The 12,713-nt window shown below is 36.9% G+C and overlaps 2 protein-coding genes across 2 annotated transcripts in view; both read left to right on the forward strand.

Annotated features, from left to right (window-relative positions):
• LOC134852180 (oligosaccharyltransferase complex subunit ostc-like) overlaps nt 1-12,713 on the forward strand; it is a 506,030-nt gene that overhangs the window by 404,873 nt on the left and 88,444 nt on the right. The gene's annotated exons all lie outside the window — the stretch shown is intronic.
• On the forward strand, nt 2,508-11,632 carry LOC134851408 (FYVE, RhoGEF and PH domain-containing protein 2-like). The gene is made up of 12 exons (XM_063867475.1): nt 2,508-3,270; nt 3,535-3,688; nt 5,075-5,273; nt 5,740-5,802; nt 7,043-7,262; nt 7,660-7,723; nt 7,936-8,114; nt 8,428-8,524; nt 8,756-8,965; nt 9,454-9,598; nt 10,347-10,522; nt 11,137-11,632. The coding sequence occupies exons 1-12, from the start codon at nt 2,641-2,643 to the stop codon at nt 11,493-11,495; spliced, it is 2,496 nt and encodes an 831-aa protein (XP_063723545.1). The 5' UTR covers nt 2,508-2,640; the 3' UTR covers nt 11,496-11,632.

The following is a 12,713-nucleotide window of genomic DNA, read 5'->3' on the forward strand; positions in this document are numbered from 1 at the left end:
TTGAATTTTTTCTAAGAACTTAGATATAAAAAACGGCACAAAATTTCGTGGTTTTTTCTAAATTTAAACCAAAACAATTCATAGAAAAAATCTAAACAAAGTTTGAAGTAACGAACCCTGCTAATGGGTATTCTGAGAAAAGAAAACACTTCGCTACAATTGGATAAAAATTACCAGCAAACTTCTCAAATGTTTTCTACTTAAAGGTCATGTTTTACATGATACGAATAGACCGGGAGTCCTGGAGAAACTTAATTAATGGAAACATAGAAAATCAACTGGTCATGATACTATTTGCAAAAAAAATGCTTGAAACTTTTTATCTAGTGTTGGCAGACCATTTAGCATATTTTCGCTACAAGCTTTAAGAAAGAACCTTTTCCTGATTTTCTCAAAATTTTAAATATATATTACCACTACTTAAAGACGGGGAAATTACCATCACTTATGTCTATAGTCTTCTGTGAGGTATTTTTTGTAATTAAAGTTAATTAATGTTAAGTAAGTTTAATTTCAATTGTTCAACTTAATTTGAGTCCAAAATAGTTTAATTCAAAAAAGATAATGTGGATTTAGAAATAAAGAATGCAAGTTTGTCCATCACGGATTTTTTAGGATATCAATTGACCAAAAAATTAATTCCCTTGCCTGATTTAAACACGGCATTTGATGCCGTTGATTGTATTATTGGAATATTGTGATCGAGGGAAAGTTTAAAATCTAATAGTTATCTCACAAAAAAATAACATTTGGTTTCTTCGATATACTTTTCTGGTATGTTAGAATGTAAGAAACGTGTCTGACAAGGATCGGCAATGTATCGTTTTTTTTATTTTATACATTAATGACGGGCCGTCATCCAGCCGCATTCATGTAACGTTTTTGCAGATGATACTTTAAATAAGCTGATGATCAGAAATTTCCTTCTGATCCTTGTGATAATTGCAAATTGTTATGCAAAATGTTGAAATTTGGTCGGTTTGCATGGAGAAAACTTTTCAGTTGGGAACATCGTGATGGTCGAAGTTTCTGAGGTGGAGCACCTAGAAAAAAAGGTCGACAATTGGCTTCAATTTGAAAATCTTGTTGAATACGTTTGCGGTAATTTAGCTCAGTTTATTGGATTACTTTTTAGGGGTACAGTCTTTTTCGCACAATATGTACTTGTAAACTTGTACAGATGCTGTGCAAAGGCAATAATATCGTTTGCGTTACTCTAGTTTTTTACTAAGTCTTTTGGATAAATTTTTTGTGATGCAAAAGAATATGTTTAAAGCTATTTAATTCAAACGGAAAGTTGATCATGCATCATATATATCCTGCATTGTTATGAAATGGAGACCGTCTTCGATTTTTTCTATCAGCAAAAAAGTTTCGAGACTTTTAAACAAATTACCGAAAAAGCACGCTGAGAACTTTTCTGTTGGATTAATTGAGAACGCGACGTAGTTATCGAGCTGCTACAGCCAAATTTTAGCCTAACTTGAAAGTTAAAAGACAATTAAGGCAGCGGTCATGGCAAAATATTTCCTTCAAAGGCTTAAAGTTTGTGCAGTTATATGATATGATACCAGATAGTTCAAAACAGTTTACTGAGAATCAGCTAATCAGCTTTACAAAAACATGTCTTCAATGTATCTTATAGATAACACCGATTGATAATTTTGTTTTTAATATAAGCGCGGTTCAATTCCTTTTTGTCTCGTATTTTTTGTACTACGTTTTTCAAGGTTGTGTCTCGATAGGCTGTATAGCTTTTTGCATGATTCTTGTTGAGTTTGTTTGTACAACCAGTTTCATTTAAAAATTTTATATGTACCACACTTCTTCTAATCAAAAATAATTCTGTCTACTCATTTACGACCCAAAGTGTCCCAATTTGGTACTTTTTTGGGCATCTTTTTTGGCTATTTGTCTTTTCGTCACCGATATTTTTGCTTAATGTAACTGAATAGCAAGCTCTGAAGAAAGTTAGGCTGAAATTTTTTAAACAATTGCATCTGAAGCAGAGTTTTTAGTTCAAATTAAGATGGTATTTTTATTTTGATTGAGATGGAAGAAGCAATTAATTTGACCTTAAGGAAGATGCAATTAATTTAACCTTAAGAAAAAGTCAGCAAACATTTTGATTCAGAAAAAATTCCCACCTCCCTCGCGAAAACCCTAGATCCTCCCTGGCTACTAAAAGAACAACCAGATAAAAACTCTGTTTTTGTCACATACTTTATACTTAGGCTAAGATGAACCAATCTAACCCTACAAATGATTTCAAACTCATTGAAGACATAATATTTACCACCTAACTGTTAGTGTTTACTTCTAATAATTTTTTAAATGATCATGGGCGAAATTTTCAATAGTTAAATTGTTAACTTGAATGATTACATAGAATTTTGATCAACTAATTTTGCCGCGGGTTGTTTTACTGGACAATCAAGCGAACAACAAATAGTCAATTTGATTCTGTTTGTCATATTATATTTTCTTGTTTGTTGAATTGTTTGGAATTTTTGACATTTCGAACCCATTCTGAGCTTTCATGAAGCTGTTGTAAAATTTGTACTTGGAGCATTACGGAATTCAGTTTTATTGCTATTGTATTACGTGTGTCCGCTTATTTTATAATATCAATACTTGACAATGCAGCGCCACTCAAATCAACTTGAAGACTCATTTACTAAGAGTGCACCCTTGTCAAATCGACCTCTAAAAGGAATTCTGAAAGAACATCCCACTACTAATTCTGACTTAGAAATCAACTCACATCTTGAATCAACCCTTCACCAAACCGAAGTTCTCCAAGACGATCAATCTCGGCTTAGCTTCCGGATAAAATGCCAGCAGTTTCAAAGAATCAGCGTTGATAATTTGGAACGCGAGGAAAGGAGCGGTTCGTACGGAACTTTTTCAAACAAGCGGTCCGATACATTAACTAGTGGTTCTACTTTAAAATCTTGGAAAAGAGTTTCGAAACTTTTGGAGACCAGTACTGGATCAAATTCAATTTCAATGGATTCCCAGGCCCCGATTGTCATTGAGGAAACATTGTCCGATGACTTGACTATCAAAACCTTGACAGTTTCGATGGACTCGAACGAGACGCTTTCGGAGAACCATGACTCGCTTCTCGTGCCGGGTACGTCTCGGACGCCGACTGTTTTTGAGAGCTCGAGTGGAACGAATGACACAAGCGGGTGGTTCCAAAGTGTGAACACTAATTTGGAGTCGACCACAAGGACCAGTTACAGCACACCAGAGCCAATGAGAATCGTAAGCTTACATTTTTTATTCTAAATGAATTTTTCTTTATGCATTTACACAAACGTAGATTGCAGTTTGTGTTATTTAATAATTAGTTAAGACAAATGGCAATTTGTTTTTGAAAATCAAATGAACATCTTCAGAAGTATTTTGATAAATTTTAACACTAGCCTTATTGTATTTCTAACACGAGTGCATATTCAACTGTTGAACTGTTTTTTTTTTTCAAAAAAAAAAATTGAACAAAAAGTAAAAGGCCCTCTATTTTTTCAGCGTCCCGTCGACTTGGACTTTGCAGATGGTGAGAATGGGGGACGGATGACTAGAACTGACACTGGCTCTTTCAGAAGTGTGGATGACTCATCGTCGGTGGTCACAACTCAGCCTTCGTCCAGCAGCATGAGTGATCTTGTCACGCCTGATGTAGGTGAGTCAGACCAGAGATGAAAAGGAAAGTGAATTTTAAAAAATTCAGACCACATGATTTTTTTGATCATCAGTTCTTCATCACCATCATTTGCTTTACGCCTTTTACTTGAAGTCCAAGATGCTGAGTTTCCAATGTCATTTTTTCACTTTTGCTCCATGGTCGCAAGATGATTCAATTGGTTAATTGCTTTCGCCAAACTTACTGAATGGTATCAATTCAAACACTGAGTGTCTGAGTCAATGTATACATCATCTATCGTTTCCATTATCAAACTAAATAGTCACGAAACCTATAGCCACCAACAAGATTTGTTTGTCTTTTTTTAATTTGTCCTCGTCTTCGAAGACGATTTTTTGTCCGATTTCGAGCGGTAAAGCTGCTTTCGAGACAATAATCATACTATTTCGAGTGCCGGGTACAAACCTGCACAATTATGAAATATCATTTGTCTTCTTATGGCGTGTTGAATGACTCATCGGTTTCAAGATACATCATACATCTCAGGGGTTTTTGAAAATCACGCGGGCCTTTGGCGAAATGACCGTAGACATCGTCAACTCGCAGTACATAGTGAAGTGTGTCTTCTTTGCCGCAGTCAGGTCCTAATTGGAATCGGACAGCTACGATACTGTTGAGGAAGGCTTGGCGGTGTGAGGACTACATTTTTGTAAACTAGTCAGTTGCGACGTCTTCTCTGTATATCCGCTGGTTCGTCTATTCGATTTCCTTGTCTATTCGTGTTAGTCAAAGAATGCTTTGTCGTCGCTTCCTCTTCCTCGGGATCACTAATCTCACGTTGTCTAAACAGTGTTTTTGGAGGGTGGCAGTTTAGCACTACTTACATAGCCGTCTTGTCTGCCATTCCGTTGTGAGTCGCTCCGGTGTGAGAGTGAATCCAATTGAATAAGATGCCAAAGACTGTGTTCCTCTGAATTTTATTTCCGCACTTAGAACTTTCTGGACCAATTTTCCATAGCCGGTTTTATGTTGTAATTAATGCATCCATGTTTGCCCTGATCTTCATAGAGAGTGTTGACTTAGTCGGGTGCCAGTTCAATAGTCTTGAGATTAGTATGCTTCCGAGACGAGTTTTGACGACGGCACGGCTACACCTGCTGTGTCTCGATTGTTTGTTGGGTGGATAGCTGCGTTCATGTAGTTGCAATGTACTCGCAGCGTAGGCTATTCTGGAGGTGCCCGCGGAGCAAAATGCATTGATTTTGAGGGTTCTTCATCTTCCCTTCCATTAGAACGCCCCTGGCACCTTTTGAGACAGAGGGGGGTAGCTGGAGTTTCTTTGGTTACTAAGGAAAAATTAGAAAAATAGATTTTTTTAAAAAACATTTAACGATCTTAATTCGGATCAGATATTTTTTTGTGCAGGCACCTACCCGGAGATGCGCAGTCAGATAGAAGAGGTGATGAGGATTAAAGAGAAGAGATACCTGGACAACATCTTCTTCGGGGCGGAGGAGATAGTGGTGACTGAGAGGAACTACAAGAGGAAGATCAGCATACTCGGAAGCGAACTCAAGCAGGCCAGCATCACCAATAGCACCATTGCACCATACTTCCAAAAGGGGTGAGTGTTTCTAGCAAATATCATACGAGCCAGCATCTCATAGTATTAATGTCCTTGTGGGGATATAGCCCAAAGGTAGAGTTCGACTGTAGATCGAAAGATCTTTGGTACAAATCAGAGTGTGCTTCAAACGTGTTGCAGTATTTAAGTATTATCTCATTGCATTAGCCGAAGCGTTCAAGACAGTCTAGAGCTTCGAAGATAATGTTTGAATCAAAAAGAGATAAATTGTCTTTTGAAACATGTGTATTTTCGATACATAACAGTTGGAACAACCGAAAAAACTCGAATAGACACCTAAAAACATCCTAAAGAGATTTATTTTGCATTTCATATCAGTTACATGGCTGGTATATCCTTCTTTTATTTGTAAACTTTTCTAGGAGAATATGAGTTTTATCTGAATTTTTTTATGAGTCCAGTGGTATAAATGTCGGTGGCCCGAAATGACTTTAATTTTTTTCAGATCCCATGGCATTGATGCCCTGCAGACCATTGTGAGCTCCTTCTGTCAGATGGAAAAGATCAGGTTCGTTCTTCATAGTAAATTTATAATTTACTATTTGCAGATATATTAACAAGGATAGCCGGTTACTGTGCAAGTAGCACGGAATGTTCCGACCACAGTCTTAAAAAATACTAAAAAAAAAAGTTTTTTTTTTGCATGTTGTAATAAAAAAATCTCGACGAAAAAATAGAATTTAGGCATATTTGAGAGTCATAGTAAAATAGGTCTTTGGAAAAAAAGACTAGAAAAATGTTTCAGTTTTTGATGAAAAATTTTTCAGTTCTTGATGAAAAAAAAAGACTAGAAAAATGAACAAAAACTAAAAAAAAATTCAATTTTTTTTGCAAAAACTTTTTGAATTTTCAAGTTTTTTATTCCCAAAATTGCGCTAAAAAAACTCCAGAAACTACCTTTACTTGAATAAAACTAAATTTCCACAGCTAGAAGTAAACTTAAATAAACTATTGTAAGCATACTTGGTCGCCTTATTAGCTCGATATTAGACCAAAAATCAAAAATTTCAAACCCGTTTTTCTCGACACTGTGAAAAAAATTTCAAACATTTTTTTAATGTTGTTCGAATCACGACTGAAAGGGCTTTAATATGATATGTCACTCAACCCTATACGATGATTAGTTGTGGTACCTGATTTTACTTGGAAAACAAAAGTAAAAAAAAACAAGGATAGCCGGTTACTGTGCAAGTAGCAGGGAATGTTCCGACTATAGATAGTCTTCAGAAAACTACGCTTTAGAAATTTTTTTCCCAAATTAGTTTAATTTTTCTGCTTGGCTTCAACATGATATATCACTCAACCCAGTCCGATGATTATTTGTTGGTACCTGATTTTGCGTGGAAAACAAAAAAAAACTAAAACACACCCGAATCCAAAGTTTCTCCCCATTTTCAATGGTCGGAACAATAAAGAATACTGGTGCCAATGGAACCTTAACCAAATTGACTAATTAAGTTAAAATCAATTTCAAAAGATAAAAATGGACTTCGAGTATCGAAAAGACGGATATCTTATCATAACTGCCAAGTTCAAATAACCAACAATATACGATAAATACGTAAGCAAAACACGGCATTTCCCGCAACAGGGGAAAAATAACGCGTCTACCAGCGGCTTCTATAATTTTAGGGTATTCTGTGAAATATATTGAAAGCCGCGAACTTCATTGGTAATTTGGTTTCAAAATAACATCTGTTACATTTTTGTCCAACTTGTTTTTATAAGCCAAGTTTTTCCCTTTCTAGCGAGCAGGTGCTGCTTGAGATCAACTGGGACCCCGCGGCCGGTCAGATTAAAGTGGGGGCTGCTCTGGCCAAGGTGGCCAAATTCCTGACTGTCTACAACTTCTACGTCACCAAACACGACGAACTTTCCGCTGGGTTAATGCACGGCATTGAGAAACACGCCAAATTGCGGGAGTTCTTCGAGACTTACATCGGTGGCTCCCTCTTCTACGGAATCAAGGTTGTCGCTTTTTAAAATTATCTCTTTAATAAAAAGTTTGTTTTCAATGAAGGAACAATTTGTTTATACTTTACAAAATTTATCGACTAAACAAACTGTGCAGTACACCAAAAACTTTAGTTAGCTGCCAAATTTTATTATTGTTTACCTGGATAAAATGAGAACTCATTTGAAAGCATTTTTTGGGTTCGATAAATGGCTATTCTTAGATATATGATGAGTCTTACAACCAGGAAGATTTTTATTTTTGGGATCACGGGTTAAGACAGGCAGATATAAAGGCGGAGTTTTTTCCATAATCATTTTTGACAGTCGTGAAAAGACCTATTTTGGACGAAAAATTGAATAAATGTTTGTCAGAAGGAAGACGAAAACGTCGAAAAGTATGTGATTTCAGTCGATAATGATGGAGCCAGTGCAGAGAATCTTGAGGTACAAATTGCTTCTCAGTGTCTACAAGCGTAAGTCTTACAATATGATGCATCGCTGCAAATATAGTCGCACACTCCTGAATAGAAGCTCACTCGAGGGAGCCTTTCAAGAGCCTTTAAGCATTGACTAGCTGTTAGCCAAAATACTGCCTTGCGTAACCAAATATTAATAAAATGGCATCAAGGTCTTTGTCATGTCTTACAATTGAAAAGTATTAACTTGTGCTTGTTTTATGTGTCAGAACACCAGGACAAGTATTTCAAGGTGACTAAAAGGCAGTACCCGGACTACGAGGACACTCTGAGGGCGCTAGAGGAGACTCGCATGGTGGCCGAGGAGGCGGACCAGGCCATCTGGGAACAGAAGAAACAGAAGGAGATGGACGAACTGGTCCAGAAGGTAGCCGGCATTGAACTCAAGGTGAACTCACAGATGATCACAAAAGTTGTTCTTATGCTGTAATAAAGAAAAGATAGAATCAAATACATGCGTATAATAGGGGTAGGAAAGTAATTACTTCACATTGACTAAATTGGCGACGATTGCTCTATCTAATTTTAACCCCCCCCCCCCCACCCATTATACCCCCTGATAGTAAATTATCTGGTCCTACTGGAATTTTAAGGCCATAATGTTCCCCTCGAGGTCAATCTGAACTAAGTGGGAGCAATCGGATCAAGTGCAGAATAAGTTTTGAAAAAAAAACGTAGTATTTATGCAAGAACAAATTTAGGAGCTGGTTACTCCGGACAGACGTCTTGTGAAGCAAGAACTGCTGGTGAAGTCCAATCGCAATGGATACGAGGACAGACACTTCGTCCTCTTCTCAGGTACCCGTGCTACTCCTTTTTCTGAAGTTTTCTTTGACCCTGGATTGGATGTTCAAATCGGCTATTTTGATTTATTAAATTACTTATTTAAGCATTGTTTGAAAATTTTAGACCAAAATTAAATTGCACCATTTAACTCTAAATCTGATTTTAAGTGAAATAAAACTTCCGTTTTTGGAATCTTTTGAAGCTGAAATTGAGTGATCAAAATGTGAATATGTTTGTGTTCAGATGTGCTGATGTACTTCATAATTCTGTCTGAGAACAGTAGCTACCTGTTCAAGCAGAAGATGGACTTGACCTACATGTCAGTGGAGACACACAAGAACAGAGAAGACAGGGAGTTGATCATTCGGTCCAAAGACCGATCGGTCACTGTGATATGCAAGGACACAGACCAACAGACTGAGTGGTACGAGTCCATCGAGACAACAGTCAAAGGTCAGATTAGTTTTGAGAAAAGGATTGGGGGAAATGGGATAGAATAGATGAGTTAAAAAAGAGATGGGGGGTGGGGGTAGCATTTATAGAATGGAAAAGAGGAAAGCTCGAGCGGGGCATCCGCTTAGTTTTAAGAAAAAAACAAGATGAAGAAAGCTTAACAGATGAAGTAAAATTGATATTTTTCCTTCAAAATATTTTTGCAAATTTAAAGCAAGTCAAAAGTATAAAAAACTAAATGGAGTTTTCATTTTGTGATTTACGCCCAAACACGTTTTTTTTTTGCAAAGATTTCAGAGAAAACGTTGCTTTTCGGCTGGTAGGGGGAGAGGTTTAGTGGACTAGTAGTTCTCTGAGGTATAAAGAAATGAAATAAAAATTCATCTCAAATAAATTGTTTTTTTTTCTGTGCAGCAGACCGTGAGAATAAATTGTTTTTTTTTCTGTGCAGCACACCGTGAGAATAAATTGTTTTTTTTTCTGTGCAGCACACCGCGAGAGGCTGTACTCTATTGGCAAGTTGGCCCAAGGGGTGTCTTCCCTCGGACATACTGCCCCCGTGTGGATCAGAGATGACACAGTGTCGGCTTGTCAGATCCCAGGCTGTGTCCGGAAGTTCTCCGCTTTCAACAGGCAAGTTGTCATTCATCCATACAATCACTCTTAAGCAAAAAAGGTAAGTTTACAAATAGTTATCCTAAGCTTTTCAATGTAATTTCATGAATCGTCAAACAAAATGTGAATATGCTCATGGCCGTTTGGATAATCTAGAATATGGGGATTTAAAGTCTTATTATGTAAGAGCAATGAGTTTCATTCAGTTTTCATCTGCAATTACTTAAATTTTGGTTCGCATATTTGCTCCAGCGTTTTTGTGGACATAATGTCGACTGATGAATCCATCCTCTTTTCGGGTACTTACAAAAGAGCAGTTCTGATCGTTTAGTGTCTGAGGAGTTATTAAATAAGGATTTTATGGGTGCGTACCACAGATATTAAATTTAAAATAATTATCAAATAAAATGACTAGATAATTCTGAACAGTTGTGTTTATAATCACTGGATAAATGAATAAAGGAACCTTAGCTTTTTTTTTTCATTTTTCCATCTCTCCTACCCCCCTTCCCCCGCCGCGCTGCAAAAATACACAAACACGCTGCAAAATTTTCATTTTCTATATAATTTTACCCGCTTTTGTGGATAAATGCGAGATTTTTTTTATCTCATGCACTAAAAACAAAGGTGCTCAGAACATAGAATTTGTTCACCATGCAAAATTTGAGTGCATTGAGACAACGTGAAAAGATTTTTTCTAAATGCCTTTCAAAACAGGAAGAAGAAGTAGAAAATATTGGAAGCGAAGGGGTGTGTCGTGTGTTAGGTACCACCATTGTCGTGCCTGTGGGAAGGCGATCTGCTCCCAGTGCAGTGAGGTGGCATTTGTCCCCTACAAGGACAGAAGGGACAGAGTATGCATCATCTGCTTCGATGCTCTGGAGCCAGAGGCAGCCACCAGGGAGGGCAGGTCCAAGAAGTACAAGAGGTACCTCAAGGAGGGTAAGCATCCACCCACGCACACATTTGCAGTTATAGTTATTACACTGTTGACAGTGGCGTGCTCAAGAATTTTCTTAGGAGGTGGCGAAAGAAAGTTTTGTCGACATTTTTAGGGGCTCAAATTGTCGACATTTTTTGTCGACATTTTTAGGGGTTCAAATTGTCGGCAAATTTGATTTTTTTTAGTTCGCCACAAAACGTTTGCGCCGCGCGCGAAATTTGGAAACAACATGCGAAAAACGACGTTTTTGAGCACTATTAGAACTTTTGACCAATGCTGTAGAGAATACGTCTATGTGAAATTTTGGATTTCGCTGATTGCTCTATAACTATTTTGTAAATGGTTATTCTCAGGAGTGGATTCAAAAGGTTTTTGACTCACTTCACCATTACTGCCTTCTCCGTCAAACTCGTATCAGAAAGTTTGACTTTTATCTGTGGAGTTTGTTATTGGACGCCATTAGTCAAAAATCCATAAGTGGTTTGACAGTCTCGTTCCATGAGTGATTAGTTTGACCCATAAGTGATATGACAGTTTCGTTAATTGATTATAATAAAAATAGGTTCCGATCAGAGCAAAAATTTGAAATTCAAAAGCGTTTTTCTTGTTCAAGGTGACATTTATGCCCTCCAAGGCAACGCCGATTCCCACGATGTTTGCGGGGTCCTGGAAGCACTTCGGGAAGGAACCTGGAAGACTTCGTACTACGCCGTGAACGAATGTGTACTCTACGAATACATCCAGAAAAACGACATCCGGGCTATTTCTACCCAGCCGTTAATCAGCTGGCGAGTCCGAAAACTGACTCAAGACGTGAACCACAGACCGGCTGAATTTTGCTTCAAACTGGAACACGAGAATATTCCGGACATTGTTTTCAGAGCCAACAGTAAAAACGACAGAGATAACTGGGTTTCAGTTTTGAAGAAACATGTTATGGGAGAGCCTTTGAGGATTTTGCGCAATGATTGAAGTCCAAAAAAATAGAAATTGCTTGCTTGAGGAAAAAAAACCTCTATTAAACAAGGCAAGATGATGTCTTAACAACTTGATAAATTCTAAACTGTGTAAATGTAGTTTGTGTCTCAATTAGATACTTTTTTCTTGAATTTAGGAGATAATTTTCGTTTTCGATTATTCATTTATCAGCGGAAGTTGAAATAGGGAGTTCAGCTCTTTGTGGTAAACACTTTTTGATCTCTGATTGATATCTGAACTTTTTGGTACCAAAAATGTTGCCTCTTTCTTGCTTGCAACCACAAGCACGAATCTTAGATTAGTAGAGCGACTTAGAAATTAGAACAAAAAGAAACCTCACTTTGTAATCGCCGTCAGAATAATTTAAACTATTTATTTATTGTAATTACAGTTTTGCATAAGAAGATATTGTTTTTGCTTGTTATACCCGGAAATACTCTTTTGGCGGAGAGATTTTGATGCATTTCAGAATCGTTTTTTAATTTCGCACACGTTGAACAAAGAAAGCTATAGTTTAATTCTGTTTTTTTTCTCCAAGACTCTCCTGATGGCTATGCAATAATTTAGCAGTCACGTGATTAACAATCTTAAGAACTGGATCAACTAAGATCATAACAGCTTACAAACAAGTAATTTAACAACTTAGTTTTTTAGAAAACAAAAACGGTTTTTGTCTCTTTCACTATTTGCCATGTTGTCGCAAGTGTTGCGTCGCTTCTGTTTATTTCATTGTTACCTACATTTATCTTGATAGCAATATATGGTGTTCATATAATTGTCTGATGATGGGAGCTCATTTTTCACAGTTTGAAAAATCTGTTCAAAATAAAAACAATTTTATTTAAGATTCTAAACATTAACTCAACAAGGGCTAGATGATCGATCGGTCCCTTTGGCTATCTTCTCCTGGTACCAGTGGCTGAAATAGTATGTTATTTAAATTAAATTGCTTATATAATAATGCTGACTGGAGAAATCAATTCTTTCTTTCAAACCTCAAATGTAGTCAAAATGTATGTTATTTCAAAGCCCTTCAGCCGTGATTCGAACTGCATTAGAAGTTTCCGTAAAGTTTCGTTTCGAAAACGTCATTTTGTTTTCTCTTTTTTTTTTGCTTTTACGGTTTCCGTAATTTCTCATGTCTATAGTCATTTGACACTCGCAATCCTCAATATAGCAAAAATTTGTCTTTTCTTCAAGTTTTGAATCGTG

Source organism: Symsagittifera roscoffensis, chromosome 7, assembly GCF_963678635.1.
Source record: "Symsagittifera roscoffensis chromosome 7, txSymRosc1.1, whole genome shotgun sequence".
Taxonomy (NCBI): Eukaryota; Metazoa; Xenacoelomorpha; order Acoela; family Convolutidae; genus Symsagittifera; species Symsagittifera roscoffensis.